The sequence below is a fragment of the Fusarium flagelliforme genome (genome assembly GCF_020744385.1).
Source record: "Fusarium flagelliforme strain FIESC 12 MPI-CAGE-AA-0113 chromosome Unknown B0J16scaffold_4, whole genome shotgun sequence".
NCBI classification, from domain to species: Eukaryota; Fungi; Ascomycota; class Sordariomycetes; order Hypocreales; family Nectriaceae; genus Fusarium; species Fusarium flagelliforme.
In genome coordinates this window covers 462630-484234 of record NW_025763506.1, presented here as the reverse complement: position 1 = coordinate 484234, position 21605 = coordinate 462630, and the positions used below count along the sequence as shown (strand labels likewise).

General features: G+C 48.5%; 10 protein-coding genes across 10 annotated transcripts; 8 read left to right on the top strand and 2 right to left on the bottom strand.

Moving 5' to 3' along the window:
- Nucleotides 1-459: 459 nt before the first annotated feature.
- B0J16DRAFT_286111 (luciferase-like domain-containing protein) lies at nt 460-2511 on the top strand. The gene is made up of 3 exons (XM_046124076.1): nt 460-1059; nt 1112-1452; nt 1509-2511. Exons 1-3 carry the CDS (start codon nt 853-855, stop codon nt 2383-2385), a joined length of 1425 nt encoding a protein of 474 aa, XP_045982340.1. The 5' UTR covers nt 460-852; the 3' UTR covers nt 2386-2511.
- A 140-nt stretch (nt 2512-2651) lies between these two features.
- B0J16DRAFT_319506 (uncharacterized protein) lies at nt 2652-3868 on the bottom strand (the record flags this gene model as incomplete). Its single annotated transcript, XM_046125524.1, has 2 exons — nt 2652-3647; nt 3704-3868. The coding sequence occupies 2 exons, from the start codon at nt 3866-3868 to the stop codon at nt 2652-2654; spliced, it is 1161 nt and encodes a 386-aa protein (XP_045982339.1).
- Nucleotides 3869-5674: 1806 nt separating this feature from the next.
- Nucleotides 5675-6601, top strand: B0J16DRAFT_268229 (uncharacterized protein; the record flags this gene model as incomplete). The annotated part of the gene is made up of 1 exon (XM_046123481.1): nt 5675-6601. One exon carries the CDS (start codon nt 5675-5677, stop codon nt 6599-6601), a length of 927 nt encoding a protein of 308 aa, XP_045982338.1.
- A 1864-nt stretch (nt 6602-8465) lies between these two features.
- On the top strand, nt 8466-9817 carry B0J16DRAFT_414167 (uncharacterized protein). The gene is made up of 3 exons (XM_046133417.1): nt 8466-8626; nt 8678-8959; nt 9009-9817. Exons 1-3 carry the CDS (start codon nt 8487-8489, stop codon nt 9619-9621), a joined length of 1035 nt encoding a protein of 344 aa, XP_045982337.1. The 5' UTR covers nt 8466-8486; the 3' UTR covers nt 9622-9817.
- Nucleotides 9818-10189: 372 nt separating this feature from the next.
- B0J16DRAFT_319503 (uncharacterized protein) lies at nt 10190-10891 on the top strand (the record flags this gene model as incomplete). Its single annotated transcript, XM_046125523.1, has 3 exons — nt 10190-10391; nt 10445-10565; nt 10615-10891. 3 exons carry the CDS (start codon nt 10190-10192, stop codon nt 10889-10891), a joined length of 600 nt encoding a protein of 199 aa, XP_045982336.1.
- A 358-nt stretch (nt 10892-11249) lies between these two features.
- Nucleotides 11250-12803, top strand: B0J16DRAFT_340343 (Alpha/Beta hydrolase protein). The gene has a single exon (XM_046127665.1). The coding sequence runs from the start codon at nt 11320-11322 to the stop codon at nt 12544-12546; it is 1227 nt and encodes a 408-aa protein (XP_045982335.1). The 5' UTR covers nt 11250-11319; the 3' UTR covers nt 12547-12803.
- B0J16DRAFT_121750 (uncharacterized protein) lies at nt 12731-14623 on the top strand. The gene is made up of 2 exons (XM_046121610.1): nt 12731-13546; nt 13595-14623. Exons 1-2 carry the CDS (start codon nt 12914-12916, stop codon nt 14408-14410), a joined length of 1449 nt encoding a protein of 482 aa, XP_045982334.1. The 5' UTR covers nt 12731-12913; the 3' UTR covers nt 14411-14623.
- Nucleotides 14624-14845: 222 nt separating this feature from the next.
- B0J16DRAFT_398138 (heterokaryon incompatibility protein-domain-containing protein) lies at nt 14846-17149 on the top strand (the record flags this gene model as incomplete). The annotated part of the gene is made up of 2 exons (XM_046132370.1): nt 14846-15023; nt 15147-17149. The coding sequence occupies 2 exons, from the start codon at nt 14846-14848 to the stop codon at nt 17147-17149; spliced, it is 2181 nt and encodes a 726-aa protein (XP_045982333.1).
- A 976-nt stretch (nt 17150-18125) lies between these two features.
- B0J16DRAFT_340339 (alpha-L-arabinofuranosidase B, catalytic-domain-containing protein) lies at nt 18126-19466 on the top strand. The gene has a single exon (XM_046127664.1). The coding sequence runs from the start codon at nt 18432-18434 to the stop codon at nt 19428-19430; it is 999 nt and encodes a 332-aa protein (XP_045982332.1). The 5' UTR covers nt 18126-18431; the 3' UTR covers nt 19431-19466.
- Nucleotides 19467-19502: 36 nt separating this feature from the next.
- B0J16DRAFT_303827 (major facilitator superfamily domain-containing protein) lies at nt 19503-21199 on the bottom strand. The gene is made up of 2 exons (XM_046124696.1): nt 21073-21199; nt 19503-21026 (listed from the first exon to the last, which is right to left on the bottom strand). The coding sequence occupies exons 1-2, from the start codon at nt 21119-21121 to the stop codon at nt 19573-19575; spliced, it is 1503 nt and encodes a 500-aa protein (XP_045982331.1). The 5' UTR covers nt 21122-21199; the 3' UTR covers nt 19503-19572.
- Between the last annotated feature and the right edge of the window lie 406 nt (nt 21200-21605).

Here is a 21605-nt window from a genome sequence, read left to right as displayed (position 1 = left end):
CCAGTCATTGTCCAATGTCAAAGCGGTTATCTAGCGACTTACCCATGAGTTGATCCTTTATTGCGTGATTGGCGTGGGAACTACCTCGCTAGCTTATATTGTACCCTTTCCGTAGGGTGTCAGAAGAATTGTCCGTCTTGAGCACAAGAGACAAAATAGTCTCGTCATTCAAAGGCCATTTTAGGGAAGAATCTAGGCTACTTTATTTTGGTAGTCTAAACCTTAGAGGACATTTCTTCTGTTACCCACCTAGCCTTTATAGCATCAGGCTTTGTTTTAGAGTATGGATGTCATCCGAGTTTGTTCCTCCTCGCTTGTCACAGCCGCAGAAGCATAGTCTCTGGACATTAACATCCTAGTTACTTTGGGCCATCAAGGCTGTGGCGTGTTTCGCCCTAAAATGACAAGATGTGATATATAAACCCCGCAACTACAGATTGACGTGATCTACGCTGATCTCGGCAATTACTTACCCACCAAGTCCCTGGTCCTCGGTCCCTACTTATCACGGAAAAAAGCAAATAAGAGAGACACGACCCGTTTCTGCTGTATAACATGGGAATTACCCAAAGTGGAAGTCGGGCGTGTCTCAAGTAATAATCCATTCATCCGAAAATCCTATTTAGTCCCGTCACACCATTTGATAACGGCAATTGACCCAAGTAGATCTCAGGGTACACGCGAATCTCCGCAAGCACGCGATTTGAGTACCTCGATTGCGCAACACTTTTTATATGTCGCATATCACTTATATGAGTATTACGCTCACCTAATGTCTCACTCACCAATATTACTATTACCTCATTCTTTACCCCTCATTCACTCGACATTGGGAGCCAAGTTGCAACCAAAATGTCTGAATCGCAAGAGGCCCCCAAGGCTAAGAAGCAGCTCATCATCAACGCCTTTGTTGAATCGTGCAGTGGCCATCAATCGCCTGGTCTTTGGAGACATCCCGATGATAAATCGTGGGATTTTAACAACATAAGTCACTGGGTGAAATTGGCTCAACTTCTTGAGAAGGGAAAGTTTCACGGCATTTTCATCGCCGATGTTCTTGTGAGCTGCTCCCATCCCATCGCCTCACGTAACATGTCACTCACATTCTCAGGGATCTTATGATGTCTACAAAGGCCCCCGCAACCCAGACCCTGCCATCATCTCAGGCGCGCAGTGGCCTGTCAATGAGCCACTGGCTACTGTGCCAGCTATGGCTGCAGCTACCAAGAACATCGGGTTTGGTGTAACCGTAGCTACTACTTATGAGCAGCCCTATCATCTTGCCCGCAGACTCAGCACTGTGGACCATCTAACTGGTGGAAGACTGGGCTGGAACATCGTTACCGGTTATCTTGACTCTGCTGCTCGAAATCTAGGTCATACTGAGCAACCAAGCCACGACGAGAGATATGCCATTGCCGAAGAATACGTCGATGTCACTTACAAGCTTTGGTACGTGACTGACTCACCGTCTGTATTTGATTTCTCATTTACAAATCTAAATCTAGGCAATCATCCTGGCGCGATGACGCAGTCAAACTTGACCGTGAAAAGGGCATCTACACAGACCCCTCCCTAGTCCGTCTAATCAACCATTCCGGAAAATACTACACCGTCCCCGGCCCTCACATCTGCCAACCCTCTCCCCAGCGCACACCCTTGATCCTTCAGGCCGGTACTTCTAAGTCCGGAAAGAACTTTGCCGCCAGGCACGCCGAGGCCGTCTTCGTCGCCGGCCACAGCCCTGTCACGGTGGCCAAGAATATAGCTGAGATTAGAACCCTAGCAAAAGAGCAGTTTGGCCGTGATCCCAAAGCCATAAAGTTCCTGGCCCTGTTCTGCCCGATCATTGGAAAGACGCAGGAGGAGGCTGACGCTAAGTACAAGGAGCTTGTGAGCTACGGCTCTGAAGATGGTGCGCTGGCGCTGTTTGGGGGCTGGACGGGGATTGACCTTGCGCAGTATGGTGACGATGAGGAATTGCGCTATGTTGAATCAAACGCGATTCGCTCCGCCGTGGAATCTTGGTCAAAATCGATCCCTGGTGTGCCAAAATGGACCAAGCACACTGTCGCAAATCATATCAAGGTCGGCGGTCTAGGAGCCACGGTCGCAGGAACTCCAGAGCACATTGCAGACGAGATGGAGCAATGGATCAACGAGGCGGACGTCGACGGGTTCAATCTGGCATATGCTCTCATGCCAGCGAGCTTTGAAGAGGTTATCTCTGATCTGCTGCCGGTCTTGAGGAAGAGGGGGTTGTTTTGGGAGGATTATGCTGTAGATGGAGGCACGTATAGAGAGAATGTCTATGGGAAGAAGGGCGTTGCTCGACCGCCTGTTGATCACCCGGCGGCCAAGTATCATTGGACCAAGGGCGATTGAGTCAATTAGATTCAGGGATTTGGGTTAAAACTTGTCAGAAGTTTGCGTAGTGTTGTGTGCGTTATAGAAAGGGCTGTTGAGATTTCTAATAGATTATCGTGCGGAGCATTAAAAGTAGAGTCTATTTATCCTATCTCTATCAAACATCAAATGGTGCGAGTAGCTGGCAGAATCGAACGCAATCAGTCAGGTCTATCCAAGTCTTCCCTACGGGGCGCTATCTAGTCTTTTTGGCGCCCCATCTCATCTTGTTCATCTTGTCTCTTTCATTTGACACTTCTCTTAGCGGTCTTCTTTGAAAGTGCCTTTGTCTTGGTGACGCGCCCGGTGGCACTGGCACCCTTCTTTGTTGGCTTCTGGGTAGCCCGCCAGTTGAACCTGGCGGGGTCAAAGGGCGGGCGGTGCCACATGAGATTGAGTTGGTCATCGTCGCGGACGAGCATGGGAAGGGGAGGCCGGTACGAATGAGATCTGGGTCGTAGACGCTCGGAAATATCGTGTTTTGGCCATGCCGTGAGTTTGTGTTTCCTCAGACGTGGCACTGCCAATTCTGCTTTCCTGTCAAGCTCATCTAGCATGTCTTGGAAGCATTGAAGATCCCATGCCGCCATGCTCTCAAAGGACCAGCGGGGTCGGAGGCCGCTCTCTGGCCCAAAGATATGCGGGATGGTCCAGGCGAAGCTGAAGTCTACAAGCTGCCCGTCAAGGTACTGCAGCCCTCCGAGATCTCGAACCACGATGCCTGACTTGTGCAGCGCTCGAACATTGCGCAGCAGTCGAGGCATGTGTCCGATGTTTCTCTTGACCAGGTCTCGGTCATAAGATTGCCAAGCTTCTAGGCCCTCAATAGAGTCCACCCACTCTTTCACAATGCCCATAATAGGTCTGCTGAGGTTGTCGTGCGCCATGAAGTGGCGGATCACATCTTCATCGTGGGGCTCTTTGTTCCCGATAAGGGCCAGATGCTTTCTCGAGTCGTTTCCAAATGGTAGGAAATGTCGCTGGACCTTCTCGTCGCTGAGATCGAATTGCAGGTATCCATAGGCCTTGATAGCGAGGTGTTCGCGGTCCAGCTCCTTCAGACGCCCAAAGACACGGCATTCATTGTAGAACGAGGTCGCATGGAGGCGAAGACTATCGATCGTCGCTTGAGTGATGTCGCTGCTTGGTATGGGGAGACTCCCGTCATCGTATTGATATACGACATCTTCATCGATAGGACACATTTCGAAGTCTGGCACTTGTGTCGAGTGATAGAAGAACTGATTGACGATTAGATGATGAAGAAGTGGGAGAGGGGAGGTTGAATGGCACTTACCGTCTTTATAGCATAGACTTTGCCATTGATTTCAGCTTTCCAAACTTGGGAATGAACTCCAACGCCGAGCTTTCCGACGATTTTAAAGTCGCAGGTCGTGATATCGTCAATGAAACACTCGAGCTTGGGACCTTCACAGTCCGGGAGCGGTTTCAGCTGAGGCATGACTGAAGGTTTTGGTTCGCAGTGGTATGTGAGGTGTTGTTTCGGTGAATTGAGCGTCAAGGTCGCAGGGGTTTGAATGGGTTGATGTATTGACGAATGTCGAATACAGGAAGACAAGGGAAGTGTTTATATGTTGAAACACAAGGTCAGAGCATTCGGGGGGTTTGTCAAAGACGAGGTGTCTGCGAACCGTGCCTCAATTGTGAAAGGAAGAGCCTTAGAACAGCACCACCACTGCCAAAGGGTAGACTCTGCCAACAGAACAACACCGTAATTGATGAAAGAGGAGAGCGCGGGAACGGTGGAGGAACAGCCAGAGGGGGGATCTGCCACGCGAGAACTGTCGAAAAGGGGCTGGCACGACGACAAGACGGCCAGAACGCCAATTCTGGAACAAGCAAAATATGATAGGATCCAGCCATTCATTCATCCATTCACTATTGTGCGCTAAAAGAAAGATGAGGAGGTGGGAAATGGGGGAGTGGCCAATGGCTTGGGCCGGGCGGTCATTGCCCTGTTGTCTGCCCTTTGTTCGTTCATTGCCTGCGCTTTGTTCAACTACTGCGTTTTGAGTTTTTTCTTGGTATCAAAGGTTAAGGGACCGTAAAACGGAACGCTCAGTCCAAACGGGGAGGCCGAAAGACGATGTTCCTTTGTGTTCCGCACATCTTTCTGCTTGTCCCTTCCAGGGGCATTCTTGCTATTGCGTTTGTCTGTGACGGCATCATTTCCCTTGCGTCACCGCACTCTGTCTATTTCTTGCACACCGATTACATTATCAACAATTGGTGATCGGTACTCTAACCAGAACGGGCTGTTGTGCTACCACATAACCCTTGGCGTTCAGGTAGGCTGTAGTCATCCACCAATAAGGGTCTTTAAAGCCGGGGGCAATTGGAAGAGAAAGCTGTTTGTAAATTGCCGTAGATAAGCCACGACTGCTGGGATTGTTAGCCAGTAAGCATTCAATATTGCTGGACCCAGGCTTTAGTTTAGCATAGAACTGACCTTGCAGCCGATCATCTGTCATGTTGTAGAGTGGGAAATCAGCAGGGTTGTTTCTTCTAATGCCGTACTTAGAATGTCACTAGTGCGCAGTTTCATGATTAGATTGACGTTTTCTTGCTTCCGGCATCGGGAATCAGGGAACGATAACGCAGGTAGATTATATTTGCTAGCATTTGACCCATCCCTAATCCCCTAGCTGTCAATCTAGCTGCAACAATGTACCATAGATCAACATAAGGGCAGATGTACTGGGCGTGGTCGTAAGCTATCATAGATACCTTGTTTCGAGATGAACTGCCACTGTAACTCACGTAGCTTTGCTCTTGCGCCTTCTGTTGGTAGAATCCCTGCTCAACACAACCCGTGTGCCTCACCTAAGGTAGGGAACAGGGATTAGTCTCGGAACTGGCTGTCTCTCATCTTGCTCAACGTCGAGCCTTCCAGCCAGCCAGCATCGCCCAATTTACAGGGCGGGTTTGGCGCTACCCAGGCTGCGCAAGAGCCATGCACTACCTTTGACAGAATGGAGTGGTCTTGTAACTAGTTCGCGCCGCAACAAGGGAACAGGGGTTGGTCTTTTGAACCACCGACGTCTCTTCAGGCTGTACCAGACCTCATGCTCATGATAGATCGGATTCTTTGATTTTAGGGGCCTTTCTGGTTTCTAGACAGAATGAAGCACCGAAAACCGTCGCAGAAATGGGAATAGAAATATCCCCAGTATCTGTCCCACTCAGTTCTCCTTTCAATTCTCATCAAACGGTTCTCAGTTCTCTTTCCAACTCCCATCAAACAATTATGAATTCATCACCAAACTTCTTCGTTCCCCATACGTGGGCAACGATGTCCATACAGGATGCGTTGGCGTCTGCCAACCCAACCCTACAAGTTGATCCCAACCCTACCAGGCTCGTTACAGCCAATGTCGCCGACATCGCCAACCCAAGGATCGCGCACTGGGAGGATTTCGATCTCCATTCACTCCGTCAAGCTTATGGCGATCTCATGGAGCAATACCCCGTTCCGAGAGTCGCCATGCCGCGCTCTCCATTCGAATGCAAAAGACTGATCCAGTTGAAGAGAATCTTTATCAATCATGTGTTTCCTCGACTGGTGCAGCCGATCAAGACAGGCGCAACGGTCCTCGAAGACCGGCTCGGAGACGGACTGCCAGACGTCTCGATGCGCAGTGATACACTTGTGGAGTGGCCTTATCGTTCTGGTCTCTCTTTGATTTCGGACAATGAAGTGCATTACCTGGTCAGTTGCGTCGTCTTGGGGACCCAGTGGACTTCTGCCATGGTCGAAAATGCGAGCAGCAGCGGAGGCGAGGAATGCCTGCCCCTCCGCCGTGTCGCAGCCTACTGCGTGTCTACTGACACCCGGTATGGGTTCGTTTTGACCCCCGAGGAGATCGTCGTGGTTCGTGTCAGCGGCACGGCCCATGACAAAACCCAGCCGTGCCTGATAGAGTGGAAGGCTGTTCCTTGGAGTGCATCGGGGCCGAATACCCTCACGGTCACCCTTTCGCTGTGGTTCATCGCTATGATGAGCCTGAATCCGGCCCATCGCGCACTCCGCCCTCCAGGTGCGGTACCTCCTGTGAATCTCTGGTGGAAGTACAGAGATCCGGCTGGAACGGTCACTTATCAGCACCACTTGTCCTTGCGACAGGTTGTTCGCCCTCTCACTGGCGTCATCGTCCAGGATGCCCCTTCAGCATGAGGCGGTCCGACTGCAATGTTTCCTCCAGCAATTCCCACCATCGCCGACGTCGTGATTACGGCACACTGAGCGGCCCATGAGTCCCTTCCTCGCGCCTCACCGCGCTGTGGCTGTGATAGGAAAGGACAGGATGTTTTAATGTTGATGCTTGTTGGTGTTTGGGGTTTTCTATTTTTCCTTCTTTTCTTTTGTCTCTCCTTTTCTGGTGGGGTAGTCGTCGTGGGGTGTTACAGTCTTTACCTCGGATCTTTGTTGTTTTTCTCTTGTTTTTGTCGCGCGCTTTAGAATAGACATAGATGCCCCAATAGCAAAATCTCCTTTTCTCTCTCTCACCATTCAATTGGCGACCGCGACTGTTCCCTTCGCATCTGTGAGCCCAATGCAAATTAGCGTCTGTCACGTCTCACCTTATTTGAGCAGTCTGAGCATCTTTGGCGGCGTTGAGAGCGATAGAATCTGTCTCGGCCGACATGGCTGTAATATTGACAGTTTTATTGTAGATGCGCAGTGAGATGAAGTGAGGTTGGATGGCTGATAAATTCTCCGGGTGCAGGGTTTCAGAGGCTGTCGATCATCGGCTCTAAGTTTAGAACCGTTGAAACGCCATGACATGAGTTTTGTCAGAAAAACGCCATCAATGACTCGAAGAAACACCTCAGACTCTGCCGAGTAACAAACATGTCTAATCGCAATCAACCAATGATCCATCAAGCTTTGACCTTGCTATATGCAACTTGAGGTCCCGAATACTGAATGGCACGAACAAACTCCTTCTTATCACCGTCCGTACGAGCTTCACATGCCACGCACTCATATCCTGGGCCTGGCCAAATGTTTGGACGACTTCAGTGTCATTCGTGTCGAGCGGTTCATACCCCTTCGCAATCTGCGCAAACCGAGCCCCAGCGACACCTACGCCCATGCCGAGATTATTCTCAACCATCTCAGCCGGTTGGATCGCGCCTTTGACGCGTCCCTCAAGAATATCACCCGGATTTGTAGTCCACGACTCTCGTAGTTCTCTTAATCATCAAGTGTGGATAACTGGACACGGCTAGTCTACCACCACAAAGCCTCTAGCTAGCCTATTATACCGGCAAGACGGGCTGTTGGGCAGAGCGTGGGGTGTCTAGCGCTTGTCTGCCCACAAGAATGTTATTGGTACAGGAGAGATGCGCTAATTTGTGAGCAGTGACAATCGGCCGAGTGAAATCTCCAGCGAAAAATCGGGATCTTCAAATGATGTCATTTACTTTTGTCCTGAAACCCGAACCGTAGAGTTGTTTGAAATCAAGCTGCACCGTTGCACAGCCATCATGGCAACCCGAGCAGTTGGATGTCGGGTACCAACGTGTACAAAGCCTCGACTGAGACCCTGTAAACGGCAAGCCTATTACAGTGATTGCAATTGCCAAGACAAGTCGTATTAACTTCTGACATGTGTCGTATTGATGCAGTAAGATCTATTCCAAACGATCTTCCGAATCCGACAATTAGACAAGAGTTTTCAACTCAAAAAGACATCGTGAAATGATGGCCGACCCCTTTTATATGAGCTCTTTATTAATTCCGTAGATCTCTTGCCGCAATCTAAAAGTGACAATTTCTCACAATATCATTTGCCTGAAACGTCAAAGCCAAGCAGCCAAGTCGGTCGCCGGCCCGTTCACAAGTGGAGTTTTAATCCTTCAACACCAAAACGCACCAATCAGAGCACTCAAAGCATAGACCCCTATTCTAGAAAATCACCTGCGCCCCATCCTTAAGTGGAATCTTCAAGGCTAATTACAAGCGAGATTTGCCTGTTCCTGCAGTCCTTAAGACGCGTTATTCCCTTTTCTCTTGTTCGAGTAACGTAACTTAAACTTTCTCAGCCTTATCGAAAATGTTGGGCTTCAAAAGTGTTGTTTTGGCTGGTCTTTTGACGCTTGGTCTTGCAGAGGATAAATTTGAGTATGATCCTTTGAGTAACTTTCGGCCGAGAAATATCACGGGTCTGGGCGATTTTTACGGCTGGGTTGGATCGTGAGTTTGTCATTTTTGAGAGATTAAATGGTTGACTGACTGACTTGTTAGGTACTACAATGCCACTGCAGAGGTTGAACTCAAGGTTGAATATGAGTATATGACACCAAAGAATAAGCTGTGCTCAAAGCTCAAGAACAAAACTACTACCCTCAAATACGATGCTGTTCTCAGTGTACTTGAGCGCGGTCCCTGGAACGCTGGAAATAACTCCATGATCTTCTGGTTGACGCTTATGCCTCAAAAGCCTACGTATAACGTATCCGACCTACCTACCGATTTCATGACGGATGGCAGGAGGAAAAACCTCACAATTCCCATTTACTCAAACGAGTAAGTCTACCGGCAACTTAGGAGGGTTTATTCACTAACCATTGCGCAGCCCTACACCGAATGGCTACTGGCGTCCGCAAGACAACTCCAGCTGGGACAAATTCAACTTTACAACCACACAGCTCTCAAGCGGGGCCTACAGCATCAATCAGACATTAGGCCGCAATGAAAGCGAGCCTTTCTCATCCTGGGCAAATGTCACGATGCCAGTGTGCAACAGCTCCACACATACCGGCGACTACAGACTTGTAACACCAAACATCCTATCCTATTACGCAGAAGACTGGGACGGTTACAAGAACCCCGAGCTCAGCATGCAATTTGACGACAAGACTGCCAACTTGACTCTCGATGGTGTTTTCCACGCTACGCCTTATATGCGATTGAATTCGACAAAGATTCGACCTGCGCCCGTGCAAGACGGTTCTGCCTTTATCGGCTACTTTTCTGTTCAGTTCAATGGAGTTTTGGATGCCTATCATTCTGATAAGATGACTCTGAAAGAGAATTTGCCTACGTGGCAGCGTACTGTTGGGTTTGGGAACAACACGGCGAATATTGGTAATGACCAGGAGCCTGTGGAGGAGAGTGCAGCCAACATGGTTTCTGGGTCGGTTTTGACGATCATGGCTGTCGCTGTGTCGATTTTGGCACTTTTCTAAACAGTATATATTCTTGCGCGTTTATACCAATTTCAATGTAAATACTTGTTTCTGTATGAATTCATGCCAAGCCAATAACGCCTGCGGCTGGAGAACTAGGCTGTTCTAGATCAGCCTGGACTCAATTGAAGATAGCAGCTTGCCAGAGCATGATAGCTATATCCTTGTCTCATCCAGAGGAGAAAGATACTTTTACCAGTAAAATATGCAGCATGCTCTACGGCATGTGTCACTATGTTGTGATTCCAAGTCCACAGTCAAATACCTTTTCTTGCGTGTTCCTCTTGATAGTCTCTTTTGACGGTTCGGGGCTTGTTTACTGGGGCTGTACACCGACCCTTGCAGCGAGTCTGCCGCCACGTCTCAGATCAACATTCAGCTGCAAGCCTCGAACCAACTATTCATCCCTATTCAAGCCAAGTATGACTTCTAGCCCTGCATTAGCTTACGCCACTCCAAAAGCAAGCTGTACATAAATATGGCCAGTCTTCTTGCTCCCTCGAGCTTCCCGACCAAGACAAAACAGATCATTATAACAATATCTCAGGTTAATTCGACCATCGTTACGATGCGAACGCTATTCGCTTTATTGCTCCTTACAGTCTCCCGCGCGACAGCGACAGCGACACAGACAGCCCCTTCGCTGATAACAGAACCTCCCAGTCTTGCTGATCGCGCGGTTACTTCGTTCCATACCATTGTCAGCACACCATACCCGCAGAATCGATGGTCGATAGGATATGGCAAGATTGAAGGAGACGACAACTTTTGTACGAGTGGCTGGATAAAAAGAATATCGCGCGTTTTTCTAACTGATCTATAGATACTGCTGCCTGTGTAGATGGTTTATTCGCAGTCAGCGGCATCTGGGCAGGCTGCGGCTCCATCATCTTCACGCGCTGCGTCGGCGCAACGGCTTTCGCACAAAGCACGACAGTATCCTGGTAAGTCATCCATTCTTGAATTCAGGACAGTCTAACATTTTCTCCTCAGTATGGGAACGTGTCTGACGCACAAGATCTTCGATTACAATGACAAGACTTCCTCAACTCGCTTTATCGCGTGCAACTTTCCTGGCACTTACGATGGGAGTATGACTCTTCTCAAAACACCAATCGGAGGTACTGCTGAAGCGACAACTGGTGAAGTTTCGACTGCGACGAGTGCTGTTGAGACGACGGCGACTGAGACGACGGATTCTTCAGCGGGAGAAATGAGATGGAATCTCAAATTGCTCGCGATGTGTTTCGTTCTCGTTCTTCTTACATAGTACAGCTGAAGCGATCACATAGTCTATATAAGGGCATTAAAGACCGAATAAGGAAGGCAAGACAAGAGAGGCATTTGTCGCACTTTTAAGTGTCAATTAATACTGAAGCGGTGATGAGTCTCCAAGACACGCATAAAGCTGCAATCCAAAAAAGCTTATCGCTCCGTTATTTCTTATCTGGAGATGTCTCACAATAAGTACAGAATCCTCTAGTCAATTAAAGTGGTTTCGTGAAGGTTCCAGAAGATCGTGCTGACAGCGAAGCGCTTGGGCGAGACTAGGCACCAGAGAGTGCTCCAGGGTCGACAAAAGTTGTATAAATAATGAGCTGCTTCGGTATTTGGAATTAGGGAATAACCCATCTCACTCCTCAGCACTCTCATCCCAATTAAAACACCCTTTACCACAATCCTACGTCTTTACCCATCATGACTTCCCTCCCTTTCAACGTCCTCCCTCACTCCATCCCCGCGTCAGCAAATCTGACAGCCTCCACTATTTCCATTCCCGATAGTGAGATTGATCGACTCAAGACACTTCTCAAGCTATCGCCTATTCCTGAGCCCAATGTATGGAATACCCGCGATGATGGAAAATTTGGACTTCCACGTGATCAACTCTTAGGCTTGGTCAATTACTGGGAGAAAGACTACGATTGGAGAAAGTGGGAGTCTACTCTTAACTCCATTCCTCAGTACAACATCACTGTCACCGACGATGACTCCAAGGAATACAAGATTAACTTCTTCGCTCTCTTCTCCAAGAACCCATCTGCTATTCCTATCTTGTTCTTGCATGGTTGGCCAGGCTCTGTTGTTGAATATGTCCCCATCCTTCAGAAACTTCAAGCTGAATATACTCCCGAAACTCTCCCGTATCACATCATCGTTCCTCACCACATCGGCTACCTATTCTCATCCCCGCCACCTCTTGACAAAGAATTCACCCACTCAGATAATGCATGTGTCATATCCAAGATGATGCACGCTCTTGGCTTTGACAAAACAGGCTATGTCGCTCAAGGTGGTGACTTTGGCGGCTGGACCGCACCCGCGATTGCAAACATTGATCCTGCTTGCAAATTGGTGCACATGAACATGTTGAATATCATGCCTCCAGCTGGAGAGGATGTTGCAGCTGGTATCAAGGAAGGGAAGTACTCTCCCGATGAAGTAGCAGCTTTTGGAAGACTTGCAGAGTTTGGTAAAACAGGCACTGCATTCATCCAACTCGACGGCACAAGGCCTGCAGCAGCAGGTTATCTCCTCGGAACAAGCCCCGTTGCCCTCCTAGCCTGGATTGGCGAGAAGATGATCCAATGGTCCGAGAAGGCTCCCGATCGGGATGCGATTCTTACCAACGTGGCACTATACTGGTTTACGCGCAGCTTCCCAACCTCTATCTACGTCCATCGCATGGTGGTTGACAATGTGGAGCTTCTCATGGCTGATTGGAAGGCTATTAAGAAGCCTTTGGGTTATTCGTGTTTTAAGAATGATCTAAGTACCCCGCCGGAGAGGTGGATCCAGCAGACGGAGCAGGTGAAGTGGTATCGTATGCATGAACAGGGTGGGCATTTTCCTGCGCTTGAGGAGCCAGAGGCTTTGTGGAGGGATGTGAAGGATTTTATTGGGGAGTTTTGGGGTAAGGCTTAAAATGCTTACAGCATACATACATGATGCAAGCCAATAATAATGCACTGGGAATTGGGAAAGGGTTCATGGGCAAACAAATTGATAACGATAAGAACTTAGTAGCTCACTGGGTAGATTAGTGTCAATGACGACACATTTACGTCGAAGTGCCCTCATGTTGGCGATACAGGCAGGATGGAGTAACACGCGATGCGAATAGGACCAATCACCACTTCAGAACTGAGACGCTATCCCACAATAAACGGTTGATGCCAACAAAACCTCCCCACAGCCTTATTTTTACCCTTATTTACCCCAACTTCTTGATGATCGATTAAAGACTTCCACCTTTGTTACCCTCACCTTTGTCTCATCGATTCCGTTCACGATGGGCTCAACACAAGATCCAGAGTCTGCTTTACACTCATCCCTCAACGAAGCAGGTATCCACAACCTCATCAGTTCATCCCCAGCATGGTCCGACAACACAGTTCAATATCAAAAACGCCTCAAACCAGATCCCGCATGCATTGCCTTCCCCGAAGATAAAGACCAACTATCCCAGTGCCTCAAATGCGCTCGTGAAAGCTCCGTCAAAGTATCCGCTCTAGGACCTGGCCACTCCTTCCAAGGCCTCAGTTTCGGTTCCCCAGGGAATCTCGTTATCAACATGGAAGCTTTCAACTCTATGCATTACGACGAAGATACGGAACTGCTGACGTACGGTGGCGGGACGCGTGTTGGACCTGTGGCGAAATATCTCTGGGATACAGCCGGACGACATTTTCCTCATGTGAGAGGTTCGAATGTTGGAGTTACGGGGTCTAGTATTGGGTGTGGATATGGGACTACGTCGAGGTTTCTGGGTACGCCTATGGATAATATTGTTGCGGTGGAGTTTATGCTTTATGATGGCAGTGTTGTCGTTGCTGAAGAAGGATCGGATTTGCTGTGGGCTGCGAAAGGAGCTGCGGCTTCTTTTGGGATTATTTTGTCTGTTACTACGAAGACATACAAACCGGTAAGTGAGGGTTTTGTGTGTCTTGCTAGGTTGCTAATAAAGGTTTAGAAATTCGACAAAGCTACAACTTTCAACATTTCGCTCGGCGATGTTGACGTTGACAAGGCAGCGGAGGCTTTTATCGCAGTTCAGAATTACGGCACCAGTGACGAGTGTCCGGATGAACTAGCTATCCGATGGAGTCTGGTCAACTGGAACATCAGAGGATACTTCTACGGCGATCCGTCAACTTTCGACGACACCATTAAACCATTATTGGAAAGCCTCGAAGGGATCAGCTCCGAGACAAAATTGGACAACAAAGAACTTGACTTCTGGGACATGGAAGTCTACATTTCAGGCGAGGGAATGAACCGTTCTGACGGCGGTGATCTCAACCCCCTCTGTTTCTACCTCCAATCCATCGTCATAACCAACGACCACCCTTTAACAGTGGCTCAAGCCCGCCTCTTACTCAACGACACAACCGTCGCCTTCAACAGAACCGACATGACACCAATGGGCTACATAGATCTCTGGGGCGGCGTAAACAGATCCATCTCGGACAAAGATACAGCGCATCCACACGGAAATAATCTTTGGTTGATAAGATGGGATGCCAACTCCATCGTTAAAGAGATTTTCCCGCCGGATGCGGTGGAGTATTTGAGGGGCCAGATGTTGCCGTTTGAGAAACAGTTGAAAGAGGATGGGGTGGGTTTGAGGGGGTTTGTCAACTATGCTGATACGGAGTGGACGAGGGAGGATATGGTGGAGAGGCTTTATGGGGAAAATTGGGAGAGTTTGGTGAGAATTAAGAAGGAGTTTGATCCGGAGGGGTTGTTTAGTAGTAACTCTCAGTCAGTTACCGTGGAAGATAAGTAGAAACAGGAATAGAATGGTTAGAAGGGCGTTGCAGCTTATCCAATTTCTTTTAGCTAGACTACAAGACATCTGAGGATCGAGTCCTCTTTCTGATGTTTTCCTAAACAGTCCACACCAACTCGCACCCATGACACCAACGATCTCGAGGTGCTGCGATGCTGCGCTAACCGCGGCAGTGGCAGGAAGCAACGCGAAATAGAGTTAGAAAGCAACAGAGAGACGAAAAGCTCGAGAGAAGAGAATTATCACCTCTTGCTATATAAATAATGAACCTGACTTGAATTCAAAGTTGTAAGACGATGAAGCTGGTTTGTGGTTATGTTTGGCTTAGGCCGCAGATTTGATCTTCCGTGCCGAAGGTAACGTTATAATATCACTCAGTATCCGTAATCGGATGTGCTTAGACCCAACCCAAAATTCACCACGTAGTCGATCATGTCTGCACTAGCCCATTCTCCCTCCGACGAACATGATGCGAAGCACTGGTGTGATACAATCGACTTCGAATTAGTTGGTACAGACTGTGCACCCAAATGGTATCTCTCTTTCGAAAAGCAAACAGCGAAACTCACCCTTAAGAGCTTGCAGAACCAAGCAAAGGACTGCGAATTCTGTCAGCAACTAGCAAATCTGATACTCTATCGACTAGAAGTGAACACAAATATCCACCCCGGCAATGACAGTCTCATAAAACTTGAAGATGCGGAGAATGTGTCATTCACTGTTGCTATCAAAGACCATGTCTCGGTCCAGAACTGGTCCTTTGGCTTTGGAGGTTACTCGTTGAGAAAAGTAATCACTATATGGCTCGCAGCACCGTCCGAGCATTGGGGGTCCAATCATTTTGATATAGTGCTCCAGAGAGCAGGTCCAGGAGGCCGTGTTCCGGTTTCTATCGACTATACCGACGAGCTGAAGAACGGCGATGTTGAATTTCTTCCACCTGGAAGTTGGCGTGTCGACCAACCACGAGATGAGTCTGACGAAACTATACCAAAAGACGAGATCTCGTCAGAAGGGATATTGAAAAAGGTGGTAGGCGCCCTGCATCCAACATTCGGAAGGCCAAGGTCGCTTCTCATTGACTTTGACATACTGAGGAATTGGATGAATATCTGTGAAGAGCATCACAGCATCTGCCAGTATGATCAAGAACCCATCAGAATCCCGCGGTTTCGATTGATAGACATCAAGAAGAAATGCATCGCGCAGGTTGGCGCAAGCGAGAGACCTCCCTTTGCAACTTTGAGCTACGTCTGGGGAAGAAAACCATTTCTGAGACTAGTCAAGGCCAATGTCGATGAGCTGGAGGAAGAGGGATGTCTTGAACGATTGGAGTTGCCACCTACTATCGAAGATGCGATTACCGTGTGCGAGGAGCTCCAGATTGGCTATCTGTGGATTGACAGCCTGTGTATCATTCAGGACGATGAAGCAGTTATGCTGGAAGTGGTCGATAAGATGGACTCTATCTACCGGGAGGGCAGTCTTACTATCATCGCTGCGTCTGGAGCTGATGCATACAGCGGCATTCCTGGCGTTCGCCCTGAAACACGGTTTTTGGAGCCACGTGCTCTAGAAGTACGAGGAGTGCAGCTGATAGATTCTGTGGATGACCATCAATTTCGTATCTACCACGACTCCAAAGACCCAGAGTGGATCAGTGGCGCCCCTTGGTCCCGACGAGCCTGGACGTTTCAAGAAGCTCTTGTATCCAGAAGGTCGCTCTTCTTTACATCCGAGCAAGTATATTGGAGCTGCCGCGAAGGGCTTATGAGTGAGGATACGACTGAGTATCTCGATCTGGAGGCGTTTAAAAAGGAGGAAGAAGATCGCATGGACTCGGATTATAGTCTTGGGGAATACGAGAGTATCGCCGTTACATTTTCAACTCGTTCACTTACATACGAGGCCGATATAGGCAGAGCGTTCCAGGCAACTCAGAACTATCTTGAAAAGAAATGGCCTGGTTTCAAACTCTCCTGGGGTCTGCCTCACACTACCTTTGGGCCTTGTCTTATGTGGCAGTGGCCATTTAAAGAAGACCGACGTCTGCGCAAGGGTACACACGCTGTGAGACAACAGGATGGCGCTATTGTCAAGGTACCTTTTCCAACTTGGTCGTGGATGGCATGGACTGAGGGTTCACGGCTGATGGTCTTTTACGGGGATGAGCCAAGTCCTCATAGTCCATGGTTCTTTGTCTTCGACTCGGCGTCTGAGCTGGTTGCCATACCTTATGGAGAAGGCTACGATCGAGTTTCGCCACTGGCAAAACTGCTATCTAACGGGACTGGCTTCAGGAGGGCAGCCGTAACGGAGGACGTTCTCCCTCCCGAATTGCACATATCACCATCACTCAGACACATTGCTCTATCTTTCTACACAGAGGTAGCCACAGTCCGGTACAACCCCTCAGAAGCCATGGATTACCCACCAAGCGATCTCCAAATGAAAAGTTACGAATATCCATTCTCTATAAAAGTCGGACAGAAGTTCTACCGGATCTTGGCACAAGACCAGGGAAAAAATGGATTGGAGGATATTGATCTGGTAGCAGTATTCAGTGGCCAAATGACAAAGCCGCTCAAGTTTCGCGAAGAGTACAGACTGTATTGTTGGCCTGTTGTTAAGATGGGTGGACTACGACAACGTGCGTCGGATTCAAGTACTGTAATCTTTCTGCGCCTCTGGCGTGAGTTGCCTGGGATTAGATGGGAGCTAGTTACTTTAATATAGACAGGTAAAACAGTCAAAGGTTTTTGCGGTTAATATTGCAGGCTCGGCAAAAAAGTCAGGATAGACGAACATAAGAGACAAATCGCTATCTTACACACACCAACTCAGACGTCAATACTTAGACCATACACATCCAGCTCTACCTCTCTTGATGAATAAGCCAGCTTCCACTTATTCTAAAGTACAAATTCCTTAGGATATCATAGCTAAAGTAAGGATCCAGCTGGTCAGAGGCTGATCTTCGTATTACTTGATGTAATCCATTTGTCTCAATAAGTTAATAACACTCTCCTTCCGATGCCTTCCTAAACAGTCCAAACCAATTCGCTCTCATTGGTCCCTTGGTCTACTCTAACATCTCACTCTCGAACTCTGGTTCGATCGCATCAGACTCGGCACTTACTTGCCGTAGTGGGGTTACAGTAGGGCCCGAGTTCGGACGATCCCCCGGGTATACCCCGCGATAATGCTGAAGCGGGCGAATTGCATGCATTTATCTCATCGCTCGGACATCGTCAATGGAGGCAGACTACGATGAGACTTTTTGTAAGATTCACGTGGATCATTTTGATGCCAAGACTGGAAGGTGTTTGATGCACTTGCTCCATGATGATGAGTAGATACGAGGGAGGATACGAAGATCTCTGGAGTGCTGTCTCGTCATAGGTTGTGTATATAAGGGCCTTTGGATCGGTACGAACATGATCTTGTAGAGCTCAGTCAGCCAAAAACCCTCTCTGATACTTCACATACCTTCTTGTTCTTAGCCGATCGGGTCTTGGTCGTCAACATGCAGCTACAAAGCATTCTGGCCCTCGGTCTCGTGACTACAGCCCGTCTCGCCCTCGCAGGACCATGCGACATCTACAAATCCGGCAATACACCCTGCATCGCCGCCCACAGCACCACCAGAGCCCTTTTCGACTCCTTCACCGGAGCACTCTACCAAATCAAGCGCGCATCAGATGGCTCGACCACCGACATCCGCCCTCTCTCAGCAGGAGGCGTAGCCAACGCTGCCGCACAAGACTCCTTCTGCAGCGGCACAACATGTCTCATCACCATCATCTACGACCAAGCCGGTCGTGATAACCATCTGACCCAAGCACCTCCTGGTGGATTCAAGGGTCCTGAGGCAAATGGTTATGATAACTTGGCTGCTGCTGATGGAGCACCTGTTACGCTGAATGGAAAAAAGGCATATGGTGTATTTATATCGCCTGGTACTGGGTATCGCAATAACCATGTTAGTGGTTCGGCTACGGGTGACCAACCTGAGGGTATGTACGCTGTTCTCGATGGAACGCACTACAATGGAGGATGCTGCTTCGATTATGGCAATGCAGAGACGAACAGCAAGGACACAGGAAATGGACATATGGAAGCTATTTACTTTGGCGACAACACCGTCTGGGGATCTGGCGCCGGTAAAGGACCTTGGCTTATGGCTGATCTCGAGAATGGTCTTTTCTCCGGCAAGAATCCTAAGAACAATGCTGCAGATCCTACCATTACACATAGGTTCCTCAGCGCTGTTGTAAAGGGAAAGCCTGGTACTTGGTCCCTCCGTGGAGGAAATGCTGCGTCTGGTTCGTTGTCGACGTTCTACAACGGCGCGTACCCGGATGGAGGATACAGTCCTATGAAGAAAGAAGGCGCTATCATCCTTGGTATCGGTGGCGATAACAGTGTCGGTGCGCAAGGTACCTTTTACGAAGGTGTCATGACCGCGGGCTATCCTTCTGATGCGACAGAGAATGCGGTCCAAGCGAATATTGTGGCTGCCAAGTATGCTACCACATCTTTGACAAGCGGAAATGCTCTCTCAGTAGGATCATCTGTTTCCCTCAAGGTTACAACATCAGGCTATACAGACCGGTATCTCGCACACACAAACTCCGACGTCAACACTCAAATCCCCAACACAGCCGCCCTCAAGAAACAAGCCAGTTGGACCGTCCGCACGGGCTTAGCCAACAGCGGCTGTGTATCCTTCGAATCCGTCGACACACCCGGCAGTTTCATCAGACATTATAACTTTATTCTTGCGGTCAACAAGAACGACGGTAGTAAGGCTTTCAATGAGGATGCTACGTTTTGTCCGCAGAAGGGAATGAGTGGGAAGGGAAGTTCGATTCGGTCTTGGAATTATCCTACGAGGTATTTTAGACATTATGATAACGGGGGGTATGCTGCTACGAATGGGGGTGTTCATACTTTTGATGCTGAGAAAAGCTTTGGGGATGATGTTAGTTTTGATGTTGTCAAGAGTTTGGCTTAGACGGTAGATCTGTATGGATTGGGCTCGTTGGATGGATGATTCGATCAAGAGTTTAAAGAGATGAGAGCTTAGCCTGTTACACAGAACATCATTTTGTTACTCTGCTATCCCAGTCTGATTTTGCATCTCATGTAGTCGCAGTCTACTCTGACGGTGCCATCGCAAACTCCATAGGCTTCGACATAGCCGACTTCATAAACGGACTCCTCGCTCTAATCTCCTTCCCCCAGATAAAAACTCCAATCGGCGCAGCTGCCAAAACCAACGAAATAAAACCCAGAAGGGAACTAGCCCAATGGAATCCCAGATTGGTATACATGCTACTCGAAGCAAGCGGCAAAAACGCAACACCCAGATTCTCTCCCAAGACAGTAGCGCCAATAGCACTTCCCGCATAGTTGCTATAAGCATCGATAAGATAATTCGCGATACTGACGACAACGGCTTCTGTGCCCATACCGACGAGCATTAATCCGAAGGCTGGGCCTACCCATGTTACATATGAATAGCTTGTCCAGGCATATACAAACATTCCTCCTGTAACGCCAATGAAACCACCGATTACAGCAGCGTAGAGTCGGGCTTCGGGGATGGGTGTGCCGGGTGCTTCTTTGTTCCGTGATGCAGAAGCGTAATACCAATTATTCGTAAGAACGCAGAGTCCGAAACCGAGGATTTCGCCGATGACGATGGATGCTTGGACGTAGCCTGCTTCCACGGCGTTCCAGCCGTAAAGTTCGCTAAAGACTTGTTCGACGGATTGGGTGAAGACGTAAATCACACCCAAACTGAAAGCTGTCCAGACTGTAGAGATGAAGACGACGGATTCTGTGCAGAGCATATATAACGGCCGTTGGATACTCGTCCAGACATCCTGAAGAATAGATGTAGACTCAAGTTCCTTCTGACTGTACGCATTCTGTCCTTGTTTCCGTAATTTCTTCGCTCGAGCAGTCAAGATCGCAGATCCTCGTGTCTCAGGCATAGCCAAGATGAAGATAGGAAAGAAAACACCCGTCCAGATAAGTTCGATATATCCAATCCACCTCCACGGTAGATATTGAAATATCGCAGCTCCAATGACAGGACCCAGACTACTAGAGTTGAGATAAATCATGATATACAGCCCTGTAGGAATCGTCCTCGCGCGATCCGTCGCAAAAACATTTCCAATAATCCCAGCCACGGCATTTGCAAGAATAGTACAACACCCACCGCTAAAAAACCGTGTAATAATAAGAGTCTCGTAATTCGGCGCCGTACCAACTGGAATCAAAAAGCAGAGAAACACAGTGTACACCATCAAGAACACGATTCTCATGCCGAAGTCTTCCATTATGGGAAGGAGGACTAGTGAGAACAGAGCTCCGCCGAGACCCCATGATGTAACGGGCCAGTATGAATGTGGAAAGCTTTCATCGCTAATGTTAAAGTCTTCGCCGATTGCTTCGTGGGCTGTTGTGATGATTGTGCCGTTCATCATGGAGATGAAGGTTGCGAAGAGGCCGAGGGAGACTGCGAACCATTTCTTCTTGAGGGACCAGTTGTAAGGGTTTTCGGGGTCGTTTGGGCCTGACCATGTCACCACGATGGGATCTACACTTTGTCAGCTCAGTTCAAGAAGGATGGTGATTTAGCGTACCTGAGGACTCATTGGCTGCCTTGTCGGGCAGCCTTGACTCTGTAAACATTGTATCTAAGTCAAGCAATTCACAACTTCTTGGCGATATATCTTGGCTGAAGATCAAAAGAGTTTCTGTTTGTTGATGCCAAGTCTGAGCAGAAGCAGCCAAGAAAAAGTCGAGGACATTTTATGGATGACTTCATCTTAGCTCCATGAAAAGATCCACATCGGAAATATTTTGCTGATTCCGACCCCATCTTGACGATTCCGCCATTCTGCTGCCAATTAGAGCAAGGCAAAAGTGGCTCTTGAAAGCAGTTTTTGGTCAGAGAATATTCCAGAGCAATTTTCACTGGTTGATGTACTGTTTGCGCTAATCTATAAAGTGTGTAGAGAAGCCGAGGGCGGGGAAGATGGAGCCTCCTTTGGGTTCGTGATAGAATACTGAATTGGGATAATAAACTACAGGTAAGCTTCAAATTTGGGATATTGGTCAGCATTTAATCTCGGCCGAGACGACAGTTTTATAGCCAGGTACCCAATTCCTTTTA

Bases quoted from the DNA above. Each gene is read 5' to 3' on its own strand.
- B0J16DRAFT_121750 (XM_046121610.1), top strand. From the start codon at position 12,914: ATGGGCTCAACACAAGATCCAGAGTCTGCTTTACACTCATCCCTCAAC. The intron at 13,547-13,594 runs GTAAGTGAGGGT...ATAAAGGTTTAG, and splicing joins CTACGAAGACATACAAACCG to AAATTCGACAAAGCTACAAC.
- B0J16DRAFT_340339 (XM_046127664.1), top strand. From the start codon at position 18,432: ATGTACGCTGTTCTCGATGGAACGCACTACAATGGAGGATGCTGCTTC.
- B0J16DRAFT_303827 (XM_046124696.1), bottom strand. From the start codon at position 21,121: ATGTTTACAGAGTCAAGGCTGCCCGACAAGGCAGCCAATGAGTCCTCA. The intron at 21,027-21,072 runs GTACGCTAAATC...GACAAAGTGTAG, and splicing joins GGCAGCCAATGAGTCCTCAG to ATCCCATCGTGGTGACATGG.
- B0J16DRAFT_340343 (XM_046127665.1), top strand. From the start codon at position 11,320: ATGACTTCCCTCCCTTTCAACGTCCTCCCTCACTCCATCCCCGCGTCA.
- B0J16DRAFT_414167 (XM_046133417.1), top strand. From the start codon at position 8,487: ATGTTGGGCTTCAAAAGTGTTGTTTTGGCTGGTCTTTTGACGCTTGGT. The intron at 8,627-8,677 runs GTGAGTTTGTCA...CTGACTTGTTAG, and splicing joins TTTTACGGCTGGGTTGGATC to GTACTACAATGCCACTGCAG. The intron at 8,960-9,008 runs GTAAGTCTACCG...ACCATTGCGCAG, and splicing joins ATTCCCATTTACTCAAACGA to CCCTACACCGAATGGCTACT.
- B0J16DRAFT_286111 (XM_046124076.1), top strand. From the start codon at position 853: ATGTCTGAATCGCAAGAGGCCCCCAAGGCTAAGAAGCAGCTCATCATC. The intron at 1,060-1,111 runs GTGAGCTGCTCC...TCACATTCTCAG, and splicing joins TTTTCATCGCCGATGTTCTT to GGATCTTATGATGTCTACAA. The intron at 1,453-1,508 runs GTACGTGACTGA...ATCTAAATCTAG, and splicing joins GATGTCACTTACAAGCTTTG to GCAATCATCCTGGCGCGATG.